Source organism: Apodemus sylvaticus, chromosome 9 (genome assembly GCF_947179515.1).
Source record: "Apodemus sylvaticus chromosome 9, mApoSyl1.1, whole genome shotgun sequence".
Lineage (NCBI taxonomy): Eukaryota > Metazoa > Chordata > Mammalia > Rodentia > Muridae > Apodemus > Apodemus sylvaticus.
The window spans coordinates 30,638,614-30,664,706 of NC_067480.1; the positions used below are offsets into that span (position 1 = coordinate 30,638,614).

At 44.0% G+C, this 26,093-nt stretch overlaps 1 protein-coding gene across 1 annotated transcript in view; it reads right to left on the bottom strand.

Moving 5' to 3' along the window:
- The window catches only part of Col4a3 (collagen type IV alpha 3 chain), a 136,695-nt gene that overhangs the window by 67,947 nt on the left and 42,655 nt on the right, over positions 1-26,093 (bottom strand). The window contains exons 2-10 of the mRNA XM_052192369.1: positions 12,755-12,811; positions 10,975-11,064; positions 6,565-6,609; positions 5,168-5,212; positions 4,228-4,290; positions 3,552-3,605; positions 2,714-2,740; positions 1,711-1,788; positions 54-116 (exon numbers count right to left, since the gene is read on the bottom strand). Of these exons, the coding sequence (XP_052048329.1) occupies positions 54-116; positions 1,711-1,788; positions 2,714-2,740; positions 3,552-3,605; positions 4,228-4,290; positions 5,168-5,212; positions 6,565-6,609; positions 10,975-11,064; positions 12,755-12,811 (522 nt within the window). The remainder of the gene's footprint in view (positions 1-53; positions 117-1,710; positions 1,789-2,713; positions 2,741-3,551; positions 3,606-4,227; positions 4,291-5,167; positions 5,213-6,564; positions 6,610-10,974; positions 11,065-12,754; positions 12,812-26,093) is intronic.

Genomic DNA, 26,093 nt, shown 5'->3' on the forward strand with positions numbered 1-26,093 from the left:
TCAAAAACATCTGCTATCACCAACCTGTGTAATAGCCCTGATTTCATACTCACAAAAAATCCTGGAGGTCCTGGTGGACCCGCAGGCCCTGGGAAACCTGGGAGTCCTGGAAAACCCTTGAATTTACCAAAAAAAAAAAAGAATGAATTTAATGTACTTGTCAATTAATGCCAAAGTTAGACACAGTGATGTATTAAGGAAATCACAAGAGCATACCGCCTCCCCTATAAGTGCCTGCAAATGACTACACTATGTTTCAAACATACTGCTAGCAGACACAGATGCTTGGGACATCTGATGCTACTGCATCAGGGGCGTGGCCAGTAATGTTTCTTGACTGGGGCAATTTTCAGGAATTTTTTTCTCTCTTTTCCCTCTTTTCCCTGTCTTTCTCTTCCTCCCTTCCTTATCTCTTTCTCTTTTTTTTGACAGTTGTGTTTCTTTAGAGCTGCCCCCTCCTGCAGCTCTTTTGCCTAGTTTTCCTTCTATCTATATGATCCACTTTTTCTCCCTCCTTTCTCTGTGGCTGACCCTCTCAGAAGGATACCCTCTCTGCTGGACCAGTGCCTCCAGGTAACTGACTGTGCCACTGTAGCCCTGGGCTCCCTCTCAGTCTATCCAAAGGTTTTCTTCCAGGTTGCTATTTCTATCCCTCGTCCCTGTATTATTTTTCTCATTAGCATTCATTACTATTACCATGTAACACACTGTAGAGTTATTGTTTGGTGTTTCTTCTGTCTACTCATTAGAATTTTCTGGCTGATCTAGGCCCTAGAGCCTAGAAATGATCCTACCATATAGCTGGCATTTAAGAAACCTTCTTTACATAACTACACTGCAGTGTCTTCAGCCCCCGTCCAGTAAAGAGTGCACAGAAGGCGTTGACAGGAGACACCCATGTTTCTGGTCACTGTTCTCCCTCCTGTGTGATTGGTTTCTAAGCAAAGGATCAAGATCCACCCCTTTCCATGCCTCTCAGAAGCCTACTCCAGTCCCTAGCCACATTCCTACAACTGTTCTGCTCCTAGTCAGATGCCACAACTTACCATCAGTTAGCTGGGTCACCATATGAGTCCATCCACAGCTCCAACTCAAACTCTGATTTACTGAGGGAAATATACAGTCTCTTCTCAGAGGTTTCCACCATTAATTCTGAACTACGTTAAGTTACTTCTGGTTAATTGGCCTGAAATTTAGCAATTATAGAATATATCTACCTCGAAGGCCTTCTGAATCACAAAATAGACACAGCCCCCAACTAGCTGTGTCTCATTGGATCTGTTATGGAATAGCTCCAGGCTAGCTACAGATGAACTAGTGAAGCAAACTGTTTAGTGTTTGAGAGGAGGGAGCTACGCTTCAATAAAGCTCTTTAAGATAACGTGTAAATATCGAAACCAGGGTCCTCTTTAATGCTCCAGTTTTAAGTGGTAGCCGATGCATGGTGTATGCCCACCTTTGATTTCAATGGTGCTCTCTACACAGAGCAAGTAGAACTCTTTTCTGAAGATCCTTAGGTTCAGAAGCAGAGGGACAGAGACTTAAGAAGAATTATAACACACACACAATTAAGAAGAAATTATAACACACACACACAATGTCATAAGAGGGTGGAAGGGAAGGAAGGAGGGTGGATAGAAGGGAGGGGAGGATAGAGCTTCTGAGGATGAGGATGAGGATAACTGAATACTCCTTCTGAAAGCATTGTACCTGGAAGCCTGGAGCCCCTGGAGGCCCAGGGTCACCTTTTCCATTGAATTCCCTGTCCTCTCCTTGAGCAGGCTCACCCTGAAAAGCAGAAACGGTCATCAGCACAGATCAACTTTATATTTTCAAAACCCCCATAAACACTTATTGAAGGTCAAACTTCCTCAAAGATGAGAGGCTTTGGGAGGTATGAACTTGGAGAAGTGTTTTTAAAAATTGCATTTCGAAGAATTAAACAAAACTTTAAAAAATGTATAAATTATACATAGCGATGAGTTTCATTATGACACTTATGTACTTGTATATATAATGCATATACAATTCATATTTATGCCTCGCTACCCCTATCCCCCTCTCACTTCTGCTGCTGCTGATATGTCCCCCATACTTTCAAGTCTTTCTCTTCTTTTCCGTGTGTGTGTGTGTGTGTGTGTGTGTGTGTGTTTGTGTGTGTGTGTTTGTGTGGTGAGCCAGTGAATTTTAATTAAGGTTTCTTAGAGGACCATGACTGAATGCTGTTTATAGAAGCATGAACTAAGACTACTAAAGAAACCGTCTCTCCTACCTCAGGAACCATTAGCTTACAGATCCTCAGGTAGGGGTGGGGCTTCTCAAGCCCCTCCTCCTTCTTTTGTACTAATTTTTTTTTTTACAACTAACAGCTTATTGTGATAGGAGGGAAGGATTAGGAATAATAAATCATTTCCCAACACACCCAAATTGGTAGCAATTCTTGACCTAGAACACGGAGTCTGGAACTAGAGATCAATTCCCTTCCCCCCAGACCCCCTTCCTTAAAAGATTGCATAATTGACCCTCAGACCTATCTATGACAACAGTCAGAGGAGAAAGCATTGGGTTTTAATTTCTGTGGAGTCTGAATTATTAATACCAAGACCTGGTTTACGATGTCTGTTTGCAATGCTTATATTTCGTTAATTAATTGGAGTCCTTTTTATATGTGTGGTTAGAGACCTTCCATCACAGTAGTTGGCAAAGGACTCACCTTTTGTCCTTTCAAGCCATGGGGACCCTAGGAAAGAAGCGACATTTTAGCCACTAGAGGATAAACAAATCCATATACTTGACCTTGTCTCCACAATGTCCCTTTGCTTCCCGACCCCGTAATATTCCTGCTGGGAGCTTTTTAACATGCTCCAGTCCCCACATCCCAGCACTCCGACGGCTTTTTCATCATCTTCTGCCTTCATCCAATACAGCCAGTCTCTCTCTCATTCTGCCTGCAAGTTTGCATCCCCATTCTCCCACCCATTCCTCACTTCCAGATATGCCTCCCTGTTCCGTCCTGCTGTGGAAACATTGCTTTCCAAGGTCAGCAATGACTTCACGTTGCTAAGACCAAGACACCATTCCTTGTGTTATTAGACTTTTTGGCAGCACCGGGCTGTCCCATTCTTCACTGAAGTACATCTTCCTCAGGGCTTCCGTGCCACACTCTTCCTGGTTTTCTCTCTGCCATTAGGGTGTTTTCTCCTTTCTCTGCTCAATCCCCTTGACTTAGAACTTACATGCTGGAGTAAAGTCTGACATCTAAGTCTCTTTGCTCTCACTCTGAAGCGCTAGAAAATTGACTTCTAATCCAGTCAATCTTTATGAGAAAAATGTCAAAAGTAAAACACAGTCTTTATTTCTAAATTTGGTCTTATAATTCATTTTCCTCTTCCTCTTCCTCTCCCTCCTCTCTCCCTCTCTCTCCAGTGTCTGATAATATTTCAGCCTTCCCAATATCCCAAGAGACATGTAGACATGTTCATAGCACATGGAATGGACTACTTTCATTCATAATCTATGTCTGTGATATGGAATTAGAGATGCAGACTTACTGGGAGCCCTGCATAGCCTGGTGTTCCTGGAATGCCTGGGAATCCTTGTTCTCCCTAGAAGACATGGAAAGTTCGTCAGCACTCTTAGTTGTACTAGAATAGCTCCTAGCTATCCCAGTCTCTTTCCCCAACTCTGCAGCGACAAATCTAGGCAAACCAATTCAAATTCCTGATGGCTACTGATCAGAAGGCAGAGGGCCAGAAACCCATTATCTTAGTTGCAATTAAGATCGGGGTCTAATCTTTCTCAAATTGTGCATAAATGACAGCCTAATTGTGCCAAGAACTTTTTAATTGCTGCTTCTTGGAACTTTAAGTAATTAGTTCACTTGTGGCCACTGTTCTAGGAGAGAGAAGGACTCAGTTAGGACAAACAAGTGGTGAGTGGACCCTGCAATCTCAGACTTTCCTTTCCAGATACTAACTTTGTAGTCAAAGCTTTAGTCTCTGATTGATATTTACAACCTCTGATGCAGGTAGTTGAGAGTCTATGGGAGCTGATTGGAAAACTCCCTTAAAACTAAACAAAAGGAGAAAGGAAGTAATGTCTACTCAAAATCATGCTGTGGGCCCTGACTGAAAGAATGTTTCTGGAAGTCCACTTCCATTTCAGCCTGGCTCCACCTTGACTTATTCTGCAGCACTCTCCTTGATCATCCGTGCAAGCAGGACATACCTTAGAACCGTTGCATCCTGGTAAACCAGCCAGCCCAGGAGGCCCGGGGTGGCCTGGGATGCCCTAGAAAAAGAGCAAGATTCACTGACAAAGGCAGAGGCAGCATCACAAGACTCAGGATCCGGCAAATAAAACGTCAGGACTCGAGGGAAATGATGGAGGATTTGAAACAGCCATTAGCTAGAAATGATGGCCTAAATGCTCACATAGCAAGTTTAGATTGTAGATTATTAGATATATTTCAGATATCATAGCAAGTAAAACATATTAGCTAAGATAAAGATTGTTGGATAAGGTGCAGATATTTTAGATAAAACAGAAAATGGAATCGCATGACATGCTCTTCTGAGGGAGGCATGGGCGGGTGGGGTGGGGTGGGGAAGATGGACACAGAGGCAAGGTGCATTATTGTTCTATGTCACCAACAGGCTTGTTCTTTGTTTTATTGCTTCAGCTCAGGTCTGCTCATATATCACACAAAGCCACACTTGCCATGATCAGTTCTGAGGTGTAGCTTCTTGTAAAGAGTGTGTCAACACTGTTTCCTTGGGTGAGTATTTTAATGTCTTTATTAAATAAGCATAAGTGAGAGTATGCATATACACACATCATACACACACATTATACACACATATACACACATACACATATACAAACATACGCATACATCATACACACATACATATATACACATGCACACATACACATATACATATATACATACACAATTACACACACACAGATACATATACTCACATGCATAAAGACAAAAATGCATACATACAAACATGCACACACACAGAGACACACAAAGACACACATGCACACACACAGAGACACACAAAGACACACATGCACACACACAGACACACAGAAACACACACACAGACTCATACACACACACACACACACACACACACACACACTTCTCACTACTTACTGGAAGTCCAGGAGGACCTGCAAATCCTGGTAATCCAGTTATTCCCTAAATGTAAGCAAAATAAGAAGGGGGTAGAAAGAAAAACAATTAAAATGTTCATCCTATAAACACAAAATTATTTGCCATGTCAGTAATCATTTATTTTCAATTATGTACTTACTGAGTGCATAAAAATGATCAGGAAAACAAACAGAAAAGGCTTGACAGATCTTTGTAGATCTTGCCTTTACACAACTTTAAAAAGTTTTTTGTTTTGTTTTGTTTTGTGAGAGCCAGCCTTGTTGTGTATATTACCTAGGCTGGTCTTACTGCACTATGTACGTATCTGAGACCGGCTTATAACTTTTGTGGCCCTACTTTCCACTTCTAGAACTGGTGAGTGTCTGCATCTGTGTGTGTGTGTGTGTGTGTGTGTCCATGAGTGTGTCTGTGTGTGTCTGTGTGTGTGTGTATGCATAAGTGTTCTGTTTGTGACATACATTCCACAGTATACTTGTGGAGGTTCGGGAACAATTTTGGGAGTTTGCTCTATTTCTTCAGGTTATCTCTTGATATTTCTGCCATGGGGCACACGCCAGGTTACCAGATCATCTCCTATCACCAGATACGTATATGTACATATATATGTATATTTGTATATATAAAACCACATATCTCCTGATATATAAATATTAGGTTCCTAGTACTGCACTCAGGTAATCAGACTAGCATCTCAAGCACATTCCCCTGTGGAAAGTTTCACTTTATAAAACTTTTAAAGAGCAGATTGCTTTGGTTGTGGGAGATTCTTTATTATTTGTTCTTTCAGACCAGGTCTCACTCTATATCCCAGGCTAGCCTGGAACTATCACTAGGCAGCCCAACTTTGAGCTTACAGCAATCTGCCTGCCTCAGACTCTGGAGTGTTGAGGTTGCAGGAGTGAGTTACCACACCTGGCTGAAACTCATTTTTAGTGTATATTTTGCATGTAGTAAAATGTTTATGTCTTCTGTGAAAAGCATGGGGAATATATATATCCTTCCTTCCTTCCTTTCTTCCTTCCTCTTTTTCTTCCTTTGAGTCATGCTGTCCCTAACTCCTAATCCTCCTGCTTGCCACTGGAGGATGGATGCTACCATCATGACTGGCATACTTATGTCACTCCATAAGCACCCCACAGCGATCAGGAACAGCACTCTCTTCTCCTACAGTTCCCTTGCACCCTTCCCCCATCCGTTCACATCTGCCTCTAAGGTAGTGATCATTATTGCTGCCGCAGCCAGTGGCTTAACTTTCCTGTTCCCAAACTCTATCCGTGGAGCCGGACACGACGTACTTACTCTTCCCTGACATTTGCATGATGTTTAGAAGAAGAGCATTCAGCCAACAATTGAAATGGATGGGTTGAACTACTAACCCTGATGCCTTTGGGGCCAGTGAGTCCTGGGAGTCCTGGAGAGCCCTAGATCCGGTGGAAAGAGGAAAAGTCAGGACAGTAAAAACCATTTGGACTTAGTCTTGTCTCCACGCTGAATAGCTTTGCTATCGTGTTTATTTTCTTGTTAATAAAGTTTGATCGCTCTCCGCTTCTAATCAAGTAACCATGGGAAGGGATAAACAAAACCGCATGGTAACCTTTGCTACTCAAACTGGGATCAGGGACCAGTGAGCAGTGCCTTAAGCATCAACCTGGAGCTTGCTGAAAAGTCTCAAAGAGCCCCACCCCTTACCCTCAAAGAGCCCCACCCCTTATCCTCAAAGAACCCCACCCCTTATCCTCAAGCAGCCCCACCCCTTACCCTCAAACAGCTCCACCCCCTATCCACCTCCCAGGCACATTGATTCACAAGCTATATAGCAACAGGATTCTGTTGGAGTTCTCCTGCACTGGGAAAGTCCTGTGAGCCTGTAAAAGAACCACGATAGCCAAGCAGCTGCTGAGGTCTGATAAGGAAGAAGGCCCGGTAACAATCGCAAAGGAGACTGGAGATTCTGTGCCGAAGAAGCACTTCATTACGAAATGTGTCAGACACATATGAGTAAATAAATAACAGAGTGAGGACTGCGTGCACCAGAGACGACGATACTGCTTCCAGCACGCAGTGAATCTTGCTTGGAGGCCCCCTTTTATAGCGAATAACCTTAAATGGAGAATATTTTAACTAAGCGCCTTGCTGTGTAAGCACCATTGTTCAGAAGCTATTTTCGTCATTCCACAGTTTCGGGGGTTTGTTTTGTTTTGTTTTTCTTTTGGAAAGGCCATTCCAGAGTCTTCTGAGATTGGACTGTCAAGGCCATAGTGAGCCATTCCCTTCTGAGGTGGACTTCCTGGGTGCAAGGCCATGTACAAGGCTGTCCCTCTTCCCCAACCCCCCTCCCATGGGAGCTGCTTTGAGTTATGCAGAGGGCAGACAAGAAGGCTGGTTTTCAAGATTTACTTCCCCGTTGTAAATCTTCTCATGCAGAAAATATCACGTAGAGTGGAAGCTTATAAATCTGAAAAACATTTGTCAAGTTTTTAATGGTCTCTGTGTTTGGCCTTTGGTCAGATACTCCTTTGGAGTGGTTATCTATAAGCTTCGCTTGGAAATAAGACTTTGCGACATAACAGGTGTTTTCTGCGCTGGTTTTGCGGAGTATTTGCACATCGTGCAAACCATCCCACCACGGGGAGACCATCATCATCATCGCAAGTGGCTTTCCCAAAGAAGTGCTGAAGGCAAGCAAACAGAGTACAGTACAGGGGGTCAAACGAAAGAGGAGGCCTGGCTGGGCCTTGGTGGCACACGCCACCGTTAGTTCCCGTACTCGGGAGGCAGAAGCCGGTGGATCTCTGCGAGCCTGGACTACAGAGAAAAACTCTGTGCACGTGTGCGTGCATGCATGTTTTATGTATGTGTGTATGTGGAAGCCAGATTTGGCGGTGTGTGTGTGTGTGTGTGTGTGGGGTCTTCTTCTATCACTCTCCACCTTATGTTTTCAGAGTTTCTTACCGAGTTGGGAGTTTATGGGCTCAGGCTGGCTGGCCATGAGCTCTGGGACTCATCTGTCTCTCTGCTCCCATCCCCGGGTTACAGAGGTGCAGGGCTGTGCCTGGCATTTGCACAGGTGCTGGGGATCTGAACCCAGGCCCTCATGCTCCTGTAGGAAGCACACGTTACCTCCTGAGCCATCTCCCTATCCTGGCTGTTTCAAAGTTAGCCTCAGAAGAGGAGAAGGAAAGAGAGGACACTGTCGTGGGTGAGACAGAGATGGAGAACGCCTGGGACTCAGGCTTGCTCTGCAAGCCTCAAGCACAGGTTTAGTTACTGTGATGTAGCGAACAGATTCTTGGTTCTCTCTCCAGAGTTTCATTTACTCCTCCTAAACTCCTTCATTCTTCCAGAGAGATCAGGGCACAAAGATCTTCTCTTGTTCTAAGATTTGACTCCTATAGAGTTCTCAAATCTCTTGGAAATCCTCATCACATCAAGAGACACATATTTAGATGAAAGGACTTTAATGGGCTCTTGGCTGGGGGTGAGGGGTAGGAGGATCATCAGAAAGGCCAACCCCTGATTAGAAGCCATACCACTGGAACGATCTACAAAATGCTCCAGTCAAGTAAAAGCTAGTTGTGTCCAATTTTCCTTGTGAATCTATGCTTTGAAATAACCAAGATATATTGAACAGATTTCTAATAAAAATCTCTGGTTTAGATAGAAGGTATTGTGAACTTAAACATCATTTTTCTTTACGAGAATTTAAAACTTTTTTAAGTTTTGTTTTTGTTACCAGAACATAACAAGTTCTAGTAACGATGTGAGTTTCAATTTTTTTTTTCAGGGTGGTTTATGGAATGGAAGGATATCCTTGGAGGAATACCTTGGATACAGTCACAGCTGTGGCCAGTTTCCGGCCAGAATCAAATCTGCAGCACATATCAAGATCCAGGGCAAGGGGTAGTTTGCAGGGTTGTTTTTTGTTTTTTCTTTTTTGGTGTTTTTCCAGTTTTTCATATATCACAGAGAATTAGAGTTTAGCTTAAATTATCTGTTATAGTACATGAATATTCATAGTCATCTTAGAAGACATTTTGCCATGTATTTAGTAGCATGGCTATATTTTGTTATTTTATGAGACCACTGTATACTCCTCAGAGTCCCAATTTGTTCCAGTTTACCAAGAATGAAAATCAAGAAGAAGAAGAAGAAGAAGAAGAAGAAGAAGAAGGAGAAGGAGAAGGAGAAGGAGAAGGAGAAGAAGGAGAAGGAGAAGGAGAAGGAGAAGGAGAAGAAGCAGAAGCAGAAGCAGAAGCAGAAGCAGAAGCAGAAGCAGAAGCAGAAGCAGAAGCAGCAGCTTGAAACTCCAGCTGCAATCACATTGTCTAAGGAGCAGGGGAGACAGAGGCTGGCTTAGGAGTGTCCCCTGCCTCCTACAGGAAGGCTCTGCAAGAATCCCCAGCCGTGAGGTGATTACTGAGAGCTTTGGGCTGATGGGCATCCACGTGCCCGAGAGTGAGACACTTCACTTCCTGGGCCTGGAGACGGAGAGGTGCCTGCCATGGGACCTTCAAAGCGTCCTGTGTTCTTGTCTGTGCATGTGCATCCTTTACAATAAAGCGATAAACAGAAAGGTCCTCTTGAGGTCAGTGTACCGGCATCACAGGGTCAAAGTGAGGAGAAAATGAAACATGGGAGGAATGACTGGGCCAGCGCTTAGCGGGGAGAAAAATACATCGTTTAAGTTAAGTTAAATTTATGTATTAGTCTAATGTATACGTCAATACAGGATGGGATTTTATAAGACTCCACAGAGATCAATTATAATTATCTTTTATAGCTTATTAGTTCACAGTTTGTTGGAGGCCAGTAGTCAGGGGAGTGGGTTTGTATGCCTGACAGCCTGGGTCTGACTAGCTAATGTCCCTAGTTGGAAGAAACACTATGCAGGTCTAATGGTTCTCAGTTATTTAGTAAATCCTCTTGGGTATTTATTGAAGCAAGGACCTTTGAGTATCACAGCCTTTAGGATAAAGATGTGTGACAGGTATGAAGCCCAGCAGGCCCTTCTACAAAGCGTTGGAGCCCGATGCCCAACAGACCCCACAAAGGAACGGGGTGGACGATGGGGAGATGGGAACAGAATCAGGGATAGGGGACTTCCAAAAACAAAGGCAGGCAGATGTTTCCAGAGCCACACAATTTGAAGTAAAGCAGAGGTAAGGACCCCAAAGCACACTTCGCAGTGGTCATTTGGAGGTCACTGGTGACGTTTGCAGGGATGTTTTCAGGATAGAAAGCCAAAGGCAAAGAGGGTAAGGGGAAAGGAGCAGGAGACATGCAGGTACCACACTAACTGCTCTTTCAAGAGCCTGACTTAGAGAAAAGACAGGAAGAGGATGAAAGTCCTTTGGTTTGGGAATCTACAAAAATCCAGATGCAGTTGTGTGCCAGAATAGCAGAATGTGTATGTTTCAGCACTGAGACAGGAAAGCCAACACCAGAAACGTAGTTCCAAGATCCCTTAGAAAGGAGATGCTCCTGCACTAAGGTCATATGGGAATCCCAGGGGTCAGGGCAGAGGTGAAAGGGCAGGTCTTTGGTGAAAAGGGAAAAGACCTCCTCCTCCCATGTAAGAGAAGCATGGGTAGATTCACAGGCAGAGAGCACACAGGCCTGGGTGCGTGAGCTGGGTGAAAGCTCAGATAAGATAAGATAGGAAACCAAGAATGTGTTTTATGTCTGCCAGGAGGGGGGGTTCTCTATATGGTCCCAGTGACTTATGTGGTGGGCATGCAGATGGGCTAGGCAGGCAGAGAATTTACAAAGCTTACACATCGACATACCTTGGGTCCCTGTGGTCCAGGCAAGCCTTCAGGACCTGGAAATCCTTTCTGTCCAGGAAATCCAGGGGGTCCAGGAAAGCCTTTCTCCCCCTGTTAAAAAAGAATCAGGAAGCAAGCGACAGCTATCCAGCAACACACGCTGCCACGACACAGCCTTCTCCTCTCAATGACGCTCTTCCCTTGCATTAAGGGGTCACAGTCCTCAGTCCCAAGGTAGCCACTGTCTACCAATGTATGCCCATGGGCTTCACAGTGATGCCTGTGTCCTTTAGAAACGTTTCCCAGGCACTAGACCTACTCAGGTTAGAGGTTAGAAGGAAAGGGGCCAAGAATTGAAAGGGCAGTCTTGATAGAAAGTTAAGATTAGTGGAATGTGTTTACTAAGGGGTGGAGATGGTGAGGATGAGGAGGAAGGTGTGTTTTGAGTTCTTAGTGATGATGGAAGGAAAATGGAATACCATGGAGGTGTTGACTCAAAAGTGTTCTTGTTGTAAGGGAATGAGTCGTTCAACCAGCTGTTTTCATAGGAGTTTCAGGAGAAGCACCAAAGGCAGCATAGTACAGAGTGTGAGCTAAGTGATCTTGTAGGTGGGGCTAGATGATGCTATAGGGAAAGCGCCTGGTAGAAGTGAGCACAGTAGAGTTACACCAACAAAACCCTTCCCTTGAACCAGAATGCAAGAAATAGCCTTGAACAGTCAAGGCCACTAGTTAGTTTAATAAATTTTGTTACAATTGTCAAATACAATAGATAGATAGATAGATGATAGACAAATAAACAATAAATAATAAACCAACAGAAAAGATCAAAAGTCTGCTACTTTACACTTGTATACAGCCAAGCTCACCCAATAAACAGGAAAAAAAAGATTTCCTAGAGCCTTCTTACCACTTAGACACTCTCATGTTTTAAATTGCATTATGCATACAACTGGGACTCAACATATGCCCGAATACAAGTTCAAGTACAAATAGACACATTCCAGAGTTAAGTATGAACATGGTGCATTCATTCACAGCTTAGGTGGGGAGGGGAGACCCTAGTGCAAGTGAATTATACATATGCTATCTATAGATAAAATAGGTATTGCAATTATTATATATGTATATATAAATGTCTTATTTAGATAGCTCAAAATGTGCTTTCTTTGTAATATTTTTAATAGTTACTTTTCATATGTTGAACGATTAATTAATATCTCCGGGGAAGAAGAGGTTTGTAAACAAGCAAAGAATACTTTAGCTCTGCTTCTGTCTTAATTGTCGTCAATTGCAAGTTAATGGAGCGAACTGATGAGCTTTCACAGCATTCTTTTTCCTTGAATTCTGCAATGGAGCTTTGCATTGTTTCAACGGAGCTGCTGCCGATTTCGCCACCAGGGGGCGGTCTTGTTCCAGTGCTACGGCACAGCGTCGGCGGTTTTCAATGTTTACATCGAAGCGAGAGAATCAAGTTGTTTTAATTTCTTCTCGCATGTTTAGCAACATTATAAATATAGAGTATGCTAGGGAGGCTTCATAAAAATGTTCTTTTTCTGCCAACTTGCTACTTATTCAGCCAAGGGAGTTACAGTCTGGCTGCCAGTATTTACACAAGGTAGCAGGAGAAACCGAAGCTTTCCTAGAAGGCTTTCAACATTGTTTAAGGTTAATGTTTATATACAATTACTTTAAAGGTGGATTTAGGGGGCTGGATGATGATCTGCACTACAGTAAGGCAAAGCGTGACAGACTCAGGCATCTGTGAAGAGGCGGCGGCCGCAGGAAGTTCTCTTCTTACCTTCTCCCCTTTGGTCCCCGCGCAGAGGCATTGCCCTTTGCCTTTGCAGACACAGCCCTGGAGGAGCAAAGGAGGACAGTTGGTGGAGAGCAAAGTGTTTTCTGTGCTTTGAACCTTGGACCCCCAAACCCCGATCCGCATGACATTGTGGAAATACTCCAATAAAAATGAATAGGAAAAAAAATCATAGAAGAATGTCAAATGACATAGAAGTCCCCCATCCTCCTTCTAAAATCAGACTTAGGAAGTTGTGCAGTTACTTGTGGAAAAGGTGAGGGTGGTCAACCCTCACCCTTTTCCATAAAAATAAAAGTTGAACTATATGAAACTGCTATTGTTGTAGGTGTTGTAGGTGTTGGCATATTTTTAGGTTCAGTGGAATGTGTGTGTGTGTGTGTGTGTGTGTGTGTGAGAGAGAGAGAGAGAGAGAGAGAGAGACAGAGACAGAGACAGAGACACAGAGAGAGACACACACAGAGAGACAGAGATCAATGGATGAATGGATGGATGGATAGATAGATAGATAGATAGATTGATTGATTGATTGATTTGGGTTCAATGCATAGTTATACCTGGCTCTTCTGAGTGCACCATACCTCATATGTTATGATTGAATGCATATCATTTCCTACATGTGGTTCTAAGCTTTGGTTCCCTGAAGTAACATTCAAGACTGGTATAAGAATATTAATGCCCAGATGCCTGGCAGTGGTGGCACACACCTTTAATCCCAGCACTCAGCAGGCAGATCGCTGAGTTCAGGGCCAGCCTGGTCTACAGAGTAAGTTCCAAGAGAGCCAGTGCTATACAGAGAAACTCTGTCTCGGAAAAACAAAAACAAAAACACAAACACAAACAAAAGATGTTGGTGTCCACTGTATGTCTTTATGCTGGTATCAGAATGATGTTTCTTTTGTAAAGAATGAAGCGCATTGCTGAGTTAGGGAACTCCTGTCTATCTAGTCTAGTTACTTTGGCACATACAAAGCAACTCTAAAAAATATTACCTGTCTACGGAAAAACAAGGAGAAAAATAGTTGTAGGTAGTAGATTTAATATGTACTTTTATATATCTGATATATTCTATGATCACACATGAATCTTTTCCTTCATTGTTTTCTTTAGTCAATTCTAACTGCCATTTAGTTGGCGTCTATAGAAAATATATAATTGATAATTGACAGTATCAATTGGTAATTGATGACTTGCAAATCCAGGAGACTGGTAGGGAAATTCGAAAGAAAACAGAATTCTATTTGTGCATCTGAAAGGAAAAAAGTCTCAAAAGTCTAATTAGTTGAATGCATTTCCTTAGCTGAGGACTGGGGGCTTTTCTGCCACTCACAGCAGAGGGTAGAAAATTGTTTTCCCGCCCTCCCCCCATTCATGCATTGTGCTCCCGTCAATGGCAAGGACCTGACCGTGGCATCCACAGTCTCCGAGTCACAGATATCCGTAGTGATAAGGACCCGTCCTAATTATTTCCACCTTGCCTTCCTGGACTTTTAACTGTCTTTATTTAACTGCACTCGCCTTAGCAATGGGTTCCCTGAATGTCCGTGTCATCTGGCAAGCTGTCAGGAGGGCGGATTCCCATCTCTGCCCCATGACTGACGAAATCAGAAATGTTGGGACCGGCTCTCAGGAATCTCCCTCCCTCACCATGACCTCTTTGTTGCTAGCAATTTCCTTCTCACAGCTGAGAACCCGGTCTCTGAAGGAACCTGACATTGTATGCATGGAGTTCCCAAGCCACTGTCCTCAAGCAGAGTGTGCACGGGGGGCCTGGCCACTGTCTTAGCTGACCGCGAGAAGCTCTGCCTCTCTCAAGCCACAGATGTCTGAACATCTCATTTAGGGAAAGGGAGGGACATGTTGGCCATCCTCTAAACCCGAGAATATTAAATGGGACCACAGGCAGGCTTAATTCTATTCTATTCTATTCTGTTTTATTTTATTTTTTCTATCTACTTATTTATCATCTATCTATCTATCTACCTATCTATCTATCTATCTATCTATCTATCTATCTATCTATCTACCTATCTATCTATCTATCTATCTATCTATCTATCTATCTATCTATCTATCTATCATCTATCTATCTATCATCTATCTATCTATTTATCTATGGATGTGTAGTCAGGTGGGGGGAAGGGGTGCCTCCGAGGGCCCACGCTGAGGCATCCCTTCCCCCTGAGGGACCAGCCACACGACAGTATAGTATAGAATACTTTATTCAGGGCCTGGGGAGGAGAATTGAGGGGGTAGAGACAGAAAAGAGAGAGAGAGAGAGAGAGAGAGAGAGAGAGAGAGAGAGAGAGAGAGAGAGAGAGAGAGAGAGAAGGAGGAGGAGGAGGAGGAAGAAGAAGAGGAAGAGGAGGAGCAGGAGGAGGAGGAGGAGATGCTGGCCATGAGCATGAGGAGGGGGAGGGGAATGGGGAGAGAGGAAGTAAGGGGTAAGAGGACAGAGCAAGAACAAGAAGGCAAGAGAGAGGAGACGCTCCTTTTATAGTGAGTCAGGCACACCTGGCTGTTGCCAGGTAATTGTGGGGTGGAGCCTAGACTAAATTCGAACACTATCAATCATCTACCTATCATCTATCTGTCTGTCCGTCCATCCATCCATCCATCCATCCATCCATCCATCCATCCATCCATCATCATCTATGTGTTTTGAGTAAAAGTCTTTCAGCCTCCACTCTGGAAACCTTTTTGATTCCTCTTGAGCATGCGCGTCCGTGCTGAACTCCTGTGGTCTGGGCCACAGCTTCTCTCCTCTTCACTCCACGGGACTGCTGTAGTCTCATGGTTAATGCATATTTTCCTGATGGCTGTATGTTCCAGGAGAGAAAGACCTGCCCAGCATCGTTCATGTCAATGCCCTAATTGTGCCATATGTCCTGAACAATGGCTGTGCTGATTGGATGAAAGTTTGTGGTTCCCGCTGTGACTAAGGCGCTCCGTGTCTGTGTGGATAATGGGCAATTATGGGCAAGGTGAAGACAGAGGCTTTGGCGACTTTAATATTCCAAGACTGACACAAACTGAATTATTTGTTAGTTGCTTGGACTGAGAGATTTTTAGACAAGCATTAAGTCCTCTTGAGAGTTGAAAGGCAGAACACTAAACAGTGTTACACTGACTCATTTAAGTTTAACTGCTGTTGATGTAATCTCCACATACTCTTCATTTTCCTCCGGCTCTGTTGGTCGCTCCCTTTCTCTTTCTTTACTTCTATGCACAACACACACACATATACACACATTCATACACCCCTCTGACACCCCCAAATCACTCAAAACCAGGCAGAATGCAGGCTGACACGCCACCTCTAAATGAGCATATATTTTTTATCTAATTTAGCATTAAAAGTAAGAAACCAAAATGAATGTCATTTTAGCATACTTGCTTATTAGAAGACCATCACTTTATTTAAGGTTCTTTTTTTTAAATCTTATTTATTTATTTTATGCATCGGAGTATTCCATCTGCACATAGATCTGCATGCCAGAAGAGGGCATCAGATCCAATTACAGATGGTTTTGAGCCACCATGTGGTGCTGGGAATTGAACTCAGGACCTCTGGAAGAGCAGCCAGTGCTCTTAACCCTGAGGCATCTCTCCAGGCTCCAGTTTAAGGGTCTCAATGATGGTAGAAAGTTAAAATCTGTTTAATATCTAGGAGATCTTTGATTTTATAGTAGTGATCTCATCACTTAACAAAAAGACATTTCTATATATTTGCGTGTACGTATATGCATGCTATATGTGTGCTGGTACCTTCAGAGGCCAAAAAAGTACTCCCTAAAGTTAGAATTACAGGGAGGCTATGAGGCCCCAACATGAGTGCTAGGAGCTGAACATGGGTTCTGGGAGAACAAAAATGACCTTTGAATAGCCGAGACATCTCTTCAGCCCTACAATTTAATCTCAGTTGATGTATTTTCCCCCCTAACTTTCAAAAAGCTATTTTAGACACATCTTTTGGAAGAGCAACTTTCTTTCAGCTACAAGACTATTATCTAAATATTATATAAACAATATTAATGATAATTATTATTTTTGTGTTGCTGTGTTGTGATTGGTGCTAGAGTCTTGAGTTCTAGGACTGAGCCATTTTATTTTTGTTCTGTCTTTCCATACTGTTCTCATAGAAATATATTTTCATTCACTTATTTAACCAAGTTGTTCCTCAGCATCTAATTAATGCACTTCATTACATCCCTGCACTCTATGGGCAGAAATTAGAGTAGGAATAGCAAACTCTGGGCAATCCTAACACTCATAGATGGACACGGGCTGCTCTGTAAGGGAAGCACAGTCTCAGTTAACTTGCTGACTGGTGTGGAGAGGCTTTCCGGGAGCCAACTCAATGGACAGGCGTTTTATGGGAGCCCACTGTAGTCTCTCCTCACACATCTGTCCTATTCATGTCTGCTCGTGGCTGTGACTCCACCGCTGGGCCTACTACAGCTGTCTCTCTCTGTCTGGGGTATCAGAACTACTCCAGAATCAGCCAGTCAGGGCGAGTCCTGCCTGTGTCTGTATGATCATGCTGGCTGGGACTTCAGAATACACCGACTGTCGGACGACTGGTGTATTCTCCACCTGACTGGATGAACTCAACAGTACTGAAGGGCAGCTCTGTGGCAGCAATTCAGGGACCTGTGGGATGACGGGAGAGAGCCTGGCGTGGGGTCTCACAGAATAAGGTCCCCCAGGGTGATCCTGCATGCAAGGTATAAAGTCTTTTCGCTTTTGCAATTTTTCCTTAAATACAATTTAAAATTTGCAAGTATGTTTCAATCAGTGAATCATTAGATGATTGGACTAAACGATGCTGAGGCCATAGTTTGTTTTACATTCATTTTGAACCTATTGTTGAGATACCAGGACCACGTTAATAATACGACCCATTAATTATTATTCAGAAGTTAAGTCTTTAAAAAGCACAGTGGCCAGAGGCCATCATTAAGCCAACACAAGCGATGGTTATTTCTTATGCATCATTTTTATGATTTGTTTTCCCTTTTCAACAACAAAGTTCTCCTCAGTGGCTTCATACTGAACCTCAAGGAAGTTCAGAACAGGAAACTCTCAATAATACTTTCTCTCCTTTGGAACCAGACAGCTGCCAAGGTTATGTTTTAGCATGTTTGAATATTAAATAATTCACCTGGGAGAAACATTCTTTTAATGGCCTCAGAATGCGAGAGAAACATTCACTGTGGAGAATCTAAAGTCACATGCATGTCCTGTGGGTTATCGGTTCAGGTTCTAACTAGAGTTTTGGGTCAATCGCCAAACGCTTCCTACTTGCCTCAGTTGGAGAGGAAGACATTCAGATTTGTCTTGGGGCATGTAGCGATTAATGAACAGAGGCCACGGATTTGTAAGAGAGCAGGGGAAGGTATACGGGAAGGTTTGGAAGGAGGAAAGTGGAGCGGGAGATGATACAGTTATGTTATGACCTCAAAGAATAAAAAAAAAAAAAGATCCGCCTTGTGGTGGTTTGCGTAGAGGAGAGAAGAGATCAGTCAGTCAAAGGCTGCCTGCAGAAGGCTGTGCGCTCAGAAAGGACTCAGGCACTGGGGACTTCCCCTCTCTCTGTTCGACACAAGACTGCGTGCCAAAGGACAGCCATGTGACTGTCTGGTCTTATCCTCAGTCGGTCTAAACTTGCCGCATTCCCCCCAGACATTTCCTCCCGAGTTTATCCAGTGCCAGAGAACTGGCCTTGACTTCTAGAATAAAGATGAGACTGAAAATTCTTTGTTAATTCCACAACTGCATTATAGCATCTGCTACCAGTATCCTTACAGGACCACAAATATGTTAGCTCATCAACCGACTCTTATTTGTACATAAGTGTAGATACTATAAACTTTTATTTATTTAACAAAAAGCTGGATAGACATCTGTAGGGTAACGTAACAGATGTACAGCTTGGTCCTCATGTGGGAACTCTAACAGCAGGAGCAGGGCTATCTCTGACACCATTGTCTGCCTTTGGATCCTTTCCCCTAAGTGGATAGCCTTGTCTAACCTCAATAGAAGATGTGACCAGTCCTACTACAACTTGATATACCAAGTGGGCATTTTGATATCCGTGGGAGGTCTCCCCTTCTCTGAGGAGCAAGGGGGGAGGGCATAGGGTGAGGGGCTGATGAGAGGGAGGGACTGGAAGGAGAGAGGGAGGGGGAGCTCTGATTAGGATGTAAAATAAATAAATACATTAATTAATAAGAAGGAAATCTCTGTGATATGTGAGGGTCATACTGATAGGCGGCAAAGTGCATGAACGATTCCCAAGTGGCGATTGCTTCTCCGCTGTTGGCCAGGCAGCCTGGGCGGTCTCTGTTTCAACTCCCCACAGCGTGCACCCATCCATCGTTAAAATGAGCAAGTATTTGGGGCTGAAGAGATGGTTGAGTGGTTAGGAGGCATGCTGCTCTTCCAGAGGATTCGAGCTCTGTCCCCGGGCATCCCTGCTGGACGGCTCACACTCAGAGCTCCTTCCCTAGGAGATCAACACTCTTTTTCTGTCCTCTGCCAGCACAGCATACACGGGACATTCACCCACTCGATCATACACATAAGGAACAAAATCACAAACAAGAGATCTAATGAGAGTGTGCGCACATTCTTACTGTTTACTGAAAGGACAGAGAAATAGACACATACATTTTTTCCTTGTTATTAATAGAAAAATAACTTTCAGATCCTCCTCCTCCTCCTAGTCTCTGGACACGGCGTGCCTCATTTCTGCTGGCTCATGATATGGAAGCGTCCTCTTGCCCTCCCTCTGTCTCTCCGAGCAAGCGTCCGTCCAGTCCAGCTACCCTGGGTCAGTGGGAGGCGAAGTTGGCCTCTTCGAAGCTGCTTCACACTCTACTGAGCAGGGCTGTTGATTTTGCATTAAAATGACTGACCCTGCCAGTCTCTGTGCCCTGGCCGGCCGACGGCCCGAGGCAGTGGTTTTTGTGTGTGAAAAGAAGAGTCCAGGAAGCTCAAGCCAAGTGGTGCCAGCCGGGCCCTACCAGCTGTTCTCTGCAGTGTGGCCTCCGCCCAGTGACCCGGAGCCTTGGCAGCTTGCCCTCGGGCGAAGAAGGATCTAGAGAGTGGCTGCCTGCCCCACCCACAGCCATCGCCACTGAAGCCGCTGCTCTTCCCATCTTTCAGCTCCTGCCCAGGGAGATAGCCCTCGTCTAGACAGCTAACCCAGCCACCCACTTTGGATTTTCTGGTTGACAGCAAGCATGCAGATGACTGATTCTGACGAAGAAGGTAGCAGTCTGAGTCTGTTTGGAAACAAACACCTTGGGAAAAACACGCTCGACCCGCCTTGTGTTATTGCAAGGGGTGAGGTGTATGTTGTTACCGTAAACTCCAGCTTCTCTTTCCTCTAAAACATTGCAAGATTTTTTTTTCAAGTTTTCATTTTTAAAATTTTCTTCTTTTTTAATTGGATATTTATTTACATTTCCAGGCCTCCCCTTTAGAAACTCCCATTCCATCCTTCCTCCCCCTTCCTCTATGAGAGTGCTCCCCTACCCATTCCTGCCTTCCCACCCTGGCATTCCCCTATATTGGGGCATCAAACACCCTCAGGCCCAAGATCCTCCCACTGATGTCCAACAAGACCATCCTTTGCCACATATGCTGCTGGAGCCATGAGTTCCTCCATGTATACTTTTTGGTTGGTGGTCTAGTCTCCAGGAGCTGGGGGGGGGTCAGACTAGTTGGTTGACACTGTTGTCCTCTCTATGGGGCTGCAAACTCCCTCAGCTCATTCAGTCTCTTCTCCAACTCCTCCATCGGGGACCCCACATTCAGTCCAATGGTTGGCTGCGAGCATCCGCCTCTGTATTTGTCAGGCTCTGGCAGAGCCTCTCAGGAGACAACCATATCAGGCTCCTGTCAACAAGCACTTCCCGGCATCCACAATAGCATCCGGGTTTGGCAACTGTATATGGGATGAATTCCCAGATGGGGCAGTCTCTGGATGGCCTTTCCTTCAGCCTCTGCTCCACACTGTGCCTCCGTATTTCCTCCGGTGAGCATTTTGCTCCCCCTTCTAACTGGCATACATTTTACTATGGATGTTTCACAGTTGTGTCCCTTCTTCTTCATCTCCTGTCACCTCCCTCTCCCAGCACTCCTCTGTCTGCTCCCGCCCATCTCCCACTTTCTGCTCTCACATCTCCTGTGTCCTATAGGTCTCTCTATTTCCCCCAAATCTCTTCTCTGAGCTCCTTCCTAATTTCATGATCTATAGCCGTACTCGCACACCTGCATACATGCTTATGAACATTATAGGCTGGGCTCCATATATGAGAGAAAACATTAGATGTTTTTCTTTCTGAGCCTGTTGCTTTGGTTAATAGAATACTTTCTAGATCTATTTCCCTGCCATTTTCATGATTTTAGTTTTCCTCATAGCCAATCTATGTGCACCTAAGTGATCTGATTCCAATGTGAACCACATTGTCAGGATGGGATCCATCCATCTTTTCCATTTCCTTGGTATCTCGAACCATGTGGCAGTAGACATGGATCTGCAAGCCCATGTGTGGTGGGACATGCAATCTTTGGGGTACGCTATGGTCAGAACTGGTATAGCTGGGTCTTCCGGTAGTTCTGTATTTAACTGTTAACAAACTTCCGTACTGATCTGAATAACGGCTGAACTAGTGTAGAGCCTTACTAGCTGTGGGTAGAGGTTCCCTTTCCCCACATTTTCACCAGCGGTTATCAATGGATTTCTTGTTCTTCGCCATTCTTAGTGGGGCAGGTGGAGTCTGTAGTGTAGAGACGGTATATTGTTCCTTTCTCATTTCCCTTAACCTAGAGAAAGTCTCACTGGCCAGCACAGGTTAGTCTGGGAGGTCGGCCATAGTTGCTCTCTTTCACCTTTCTAGCTCTTCTTGTGAAACACTGTGGGATTTATCATTTACTGTTTAAGATTTTTTTTTCTTAAGAGGTAAAAGAAAACTCATGTACTATCGGGTCCATTAAAAGAAAATCTACCATGTTACTGACAATGCTTTTAAGAATCAACAAATTCTAACTCCAAGCAGTAGAAAATCCAAATTCCAAAGTGGATTTCTGGGGATTCTGCTTCCTTAAGTCTTTCAGAAAATACCTTAAATAATGCTCTTTAATCTTTTAAAATGTTCCCATGTGCTCCTTTGCACTGCCCAGTTCCCGAGGAGACATTCTGCTTGTTAACTTGGACAGAGGCATCTGAGGTTCTTGAGATGCTCTAGGTACCTAGGTGTGTCCGGCACACAGTCTGCAAGGTGCATGTGACCCAATGCAAAAATCATACATGCACTTAACATATTATAGGACCTTTTGGAAGCTTCATTTGCTAACTCGGTTGTTCCATTCTCCATTGTGAATTTTATAGATGGAAACATCATGTCCCAAAGTCGAAAGGTTGAACACACCATCAGTCTTCCTCAGTTCTTGATGCTGTGTGCAGTAATACTGACTGACCAGGGAGGACTGGCCAACTGGTACCACAGAAGCAAGTCTGGTATGGTGGCAACCAGCTGCTTTCCGGTTGGATTTGATGCCCTCTCCAGAGGAAAGAACTCAGAATTGTAACTGAAAGCTAGCCCTAAGCTTGTGACTTGAGAGATAACAGATCCTGATAGAGAAACTACTGCTCTTGTTTTATTAAATGGACACAGTACAGCTGATAAATTGCCCAGTGGACAACCAACTTCATGCTTGTAGAATGTTTTTGCTGTCACCTTTGGTCAGAGTGACCAGCTACGACTGCAGAGACCTATAATGAGTCAAATATAGTAAATATGTAACTGTTAACCCTTCTCCCATAAATAGAGCATCTATATCACTCCCTCCAAGGCTCAAGGAACAGTATGGAGGAAGAGACAGAAGGAACGAAAAAAGTCAGATGAAGTAGGGTGTGGGGCAGTGTGGAATGTTGACTTCTGGGCATGCTGTGACTCTCTCAGTCTTGAACTTACAGAAGCTGTGATTATATACGCAAGAGCTGCACAGAGGCCTGTCAACACCCTGTCATGGAAGGGAGAGTGGCTCATCAGGTCTCACCCCCTCTGAGGATCTATCTACAGATAAGTGTTGAGAGAGAGAGAGAGAGAGAGAGAGAGAGAGAGAGAGAGAGAGAGAGAGAGAATCAGTGGAGGTAAAATGGCTGCTGTGTAGATGACACTGGCCCCCTCTGGAGCAGAACTTGGGAAGGAGCAGCCAGGGGAGGGAATGTGCTTTAGTTCCCAGCTTTTCATGTTAAGGGTATTTTATTATTATGTTTTTACTCTGTGCATGTTTTACTTTGCTAAGTTAACCATAAAAGTAGAAAGTCCATCTAGGATAGTTTTTCTGAAAATCAAAAGTAGCACCCGAAAAGCAAGCCCAGAACAATAAAATGTTCATCTCAAATAGAAAATATGTCTTCTACTTTACATCCAAAAATCCCATAGTTTATTATTTGTTTTCTAAAATGAATAAATACACTAAGTTCATCTTAGAGGATATTTCTCTCCCTTTGGAAAACTACTAACTTAGCTTTGATTTCCTAGCAGAAAAAAACCATACAGTCAGAGTAAACAGAGGAAAGTTTTAAAAGGAAAATGATTAAGGCATTTGATGACGAAGCCTTAAAGCTGAAGGATTTCTACAGACACATCTAACCTGAGGGGCCCCTCAGTGGCTGCTAGTGGGAGGTGGTGGCTTTGAGATATAGGATACTAAGATAGGCTTGGCTTTTCTCATCTCCTATTCATTCCAGAACTTCAGAACTCCAGATCCTCTTTGGAGCCTGGACCTTTTTATTTGTCTTTGGGAAATGAGCACACTGAAGTTTGGAGGAGATTTTGGAAAGACACTGACTTTTCTGTCCAGGGCTTGCCCTGTGTAGAGACCAGGGTGCATATGTATATGTGTGCTTAAACGGGGCTCCACCAAAGTGCTTCACTTTTCTGCAAAACCTCTTTTCCCCAAAGAGAATAGATGATGTATAGGGTTGGGCACAAGCCAAGGAATTGTAATGATAACTTCTCATAAAGGACAAGAAACCCTAGATTAGAATTAGAGTACATTTTATTCATATGTGCACTGTATGTGTGTGTGTGTGTGTGTGTGTGTGTGTGTGCCATTTCAATGTCCTTAAAGTTTCGTGTACTCTAGGCTTGCTTCAAACTTCTTTACCCACCAACTCCACCCCACCCCCAGGTCTGGAGTTACACCTATGCACCACCACTCAGTTTATGGGATGCTGGAGATGGAACCCAGGACTTCATACATGTTAGGCAAGCTAACTCCCCATACCCTGAATTTTGCCTTTTATTATATGCGATATACTTGGTTGAGATGATGTGTTCTAAGCAACATGCTTATATGGCAGCATTGGTTCATATAGTATATGAACTTATAGTTCATATATAGAACTATATGAACTATATAGGTATAACCTTACTCTTCCATGACCAACCATGGTGAGCAGGTTGAGGACTGCACTTGAATGAATACCTAGAATAATCATCTGCCGCTGGGGCTCCCCCAGATCACACTTTGGTAAAAATCCTTGACATATCAAGTATTGAGAACAAACAGCTTCATTTCAAAAAGCATAACTGTTAACCCCTGTGATATCTACGAGACATCTGATATCTAGGTGATTTCTATGAGTAAGATAGTGATTCAGTTTGGAATCACTATTTCTATGAGTAAGATAGTGATTCAGTTTGAAACATCTAGTTAGAGTTAAGGAGCAACCCAAAATGAATCTCCAAACTGAATCACACCACTCCTCAATCAAGCATGTTTGCTTATCGTGATTGGCTGTCAGTGCCAAGTCTACACTCAGAAATGTAGAGCATTATTTTGTGATTTGGGGGCCTGCGTCCCCAAGGAGTGTTCTATGCGATCCCCACCCACAGATGCTGCCTGCTCAGTCACATTCCTGTGCTTTTCCACATGGTGCTTTGGCTGCTGTGGCTGCTTCACCCCATCTAGTCTTCTCCTTGGATAAATTTGCTCATGTGGGAGCTGTTCATAGCTCACCTCTTTCTTCTCTAAATCCTCAAAGCAGCTGCTAACCCCATTGTCTTTTTTTTTTTTTTTTGGTGCATAGCTGCACTTAGAACATACAGGTATTAGCTGCAATTCTCTCTCTGACGTGACTAAGTTTACTTTCTCAGGGGAAGTCATGAAGAAACCACCCCATTAGTTCCCACAACTTCATGGACCCAAGCAGTTAAGGAAGGAGGTCCCTGGGACATAGTGTTGATGATGGGGATGGGTCTCATCTTGAGAGCTGGCTGAGAGACATGTAATGTGCCCAGGGATTGCAGAAAATACATGCGGCCTCAGAGAGAGAAACTGGGCCGTGAGACATGAAAGAGTCCGGTTGGCAGGGAATCCTCTCTGTGCTTGAGGGTGCTTTGGGGGCTTTTAATAAGATCTTTGGGACCAATGACCTGATAACATATCTTCTCTGTGTAAAAAGCACCTCCCCCTAGCCTCCACAAAATGCACACACACACACACACACACACCACATACACATATTTTCTTGCTTTTTTTCTGACTTTAAATTTGTGAACAAATCTGGAAGCAATATCATCACTCACTCATTTAATATTTACTGAATGCATATTATATGATAGGGGATATTTTAGATATGAGCACATGTAATTTATCCCAGAAGGAGGAAGCAGACAACAGACAAAGAAGAATAAAGGTGTGTAGCATGCTCGCCATAATCACTGAGAAAGAAAAACCGGTAGCAGGGAAGATGGAAATGAGACTCGAGGGTTTGAGGGCGGACTGGGAGACATTCCCAGGAGTACAGAGTTCAAGGACCAGAGGGAGTCAGCTTCATTTGGTGCTGCATGGAGACTTGCGGAATTCAGGGAAGTTTATTTTGCCAGAGGAGCAAAGCAAGAGAGTGGAGGGTGCATATTAATGAGCACCCTGATGTCTCACTGATCCAGGGATAAAATTAACCAGGAAGAAGAGTTATGGACACCAGGAACAGGGGACAATGTCAAAAAGTTAGATGAAGGGAGGGCAGGGTTGTTCCCCCAAAGGGACAGACATGGAAATAAGAGTGAGTGCAGAGAGAGGGAGAGGGAGGGGGGAGAGAGAGGGGAGGGGAAGGGAGGGAAAGAGAGGGGGAGGGGGAGAGGGAGGGGAGAGGGAAAGAGGAAGGGAGAGAGGGAGGGGGAGAGGGAAAGGGGGAGGTGAGGGAGGGAGAGGGGAGGAGGAGAGGGAGGGGGAAGAGGGAGAAGGGGAGGGAGAGAGGGAAAAGGGGAGGGGGAAGCAGGAAAGGGGCAGGGGGAGA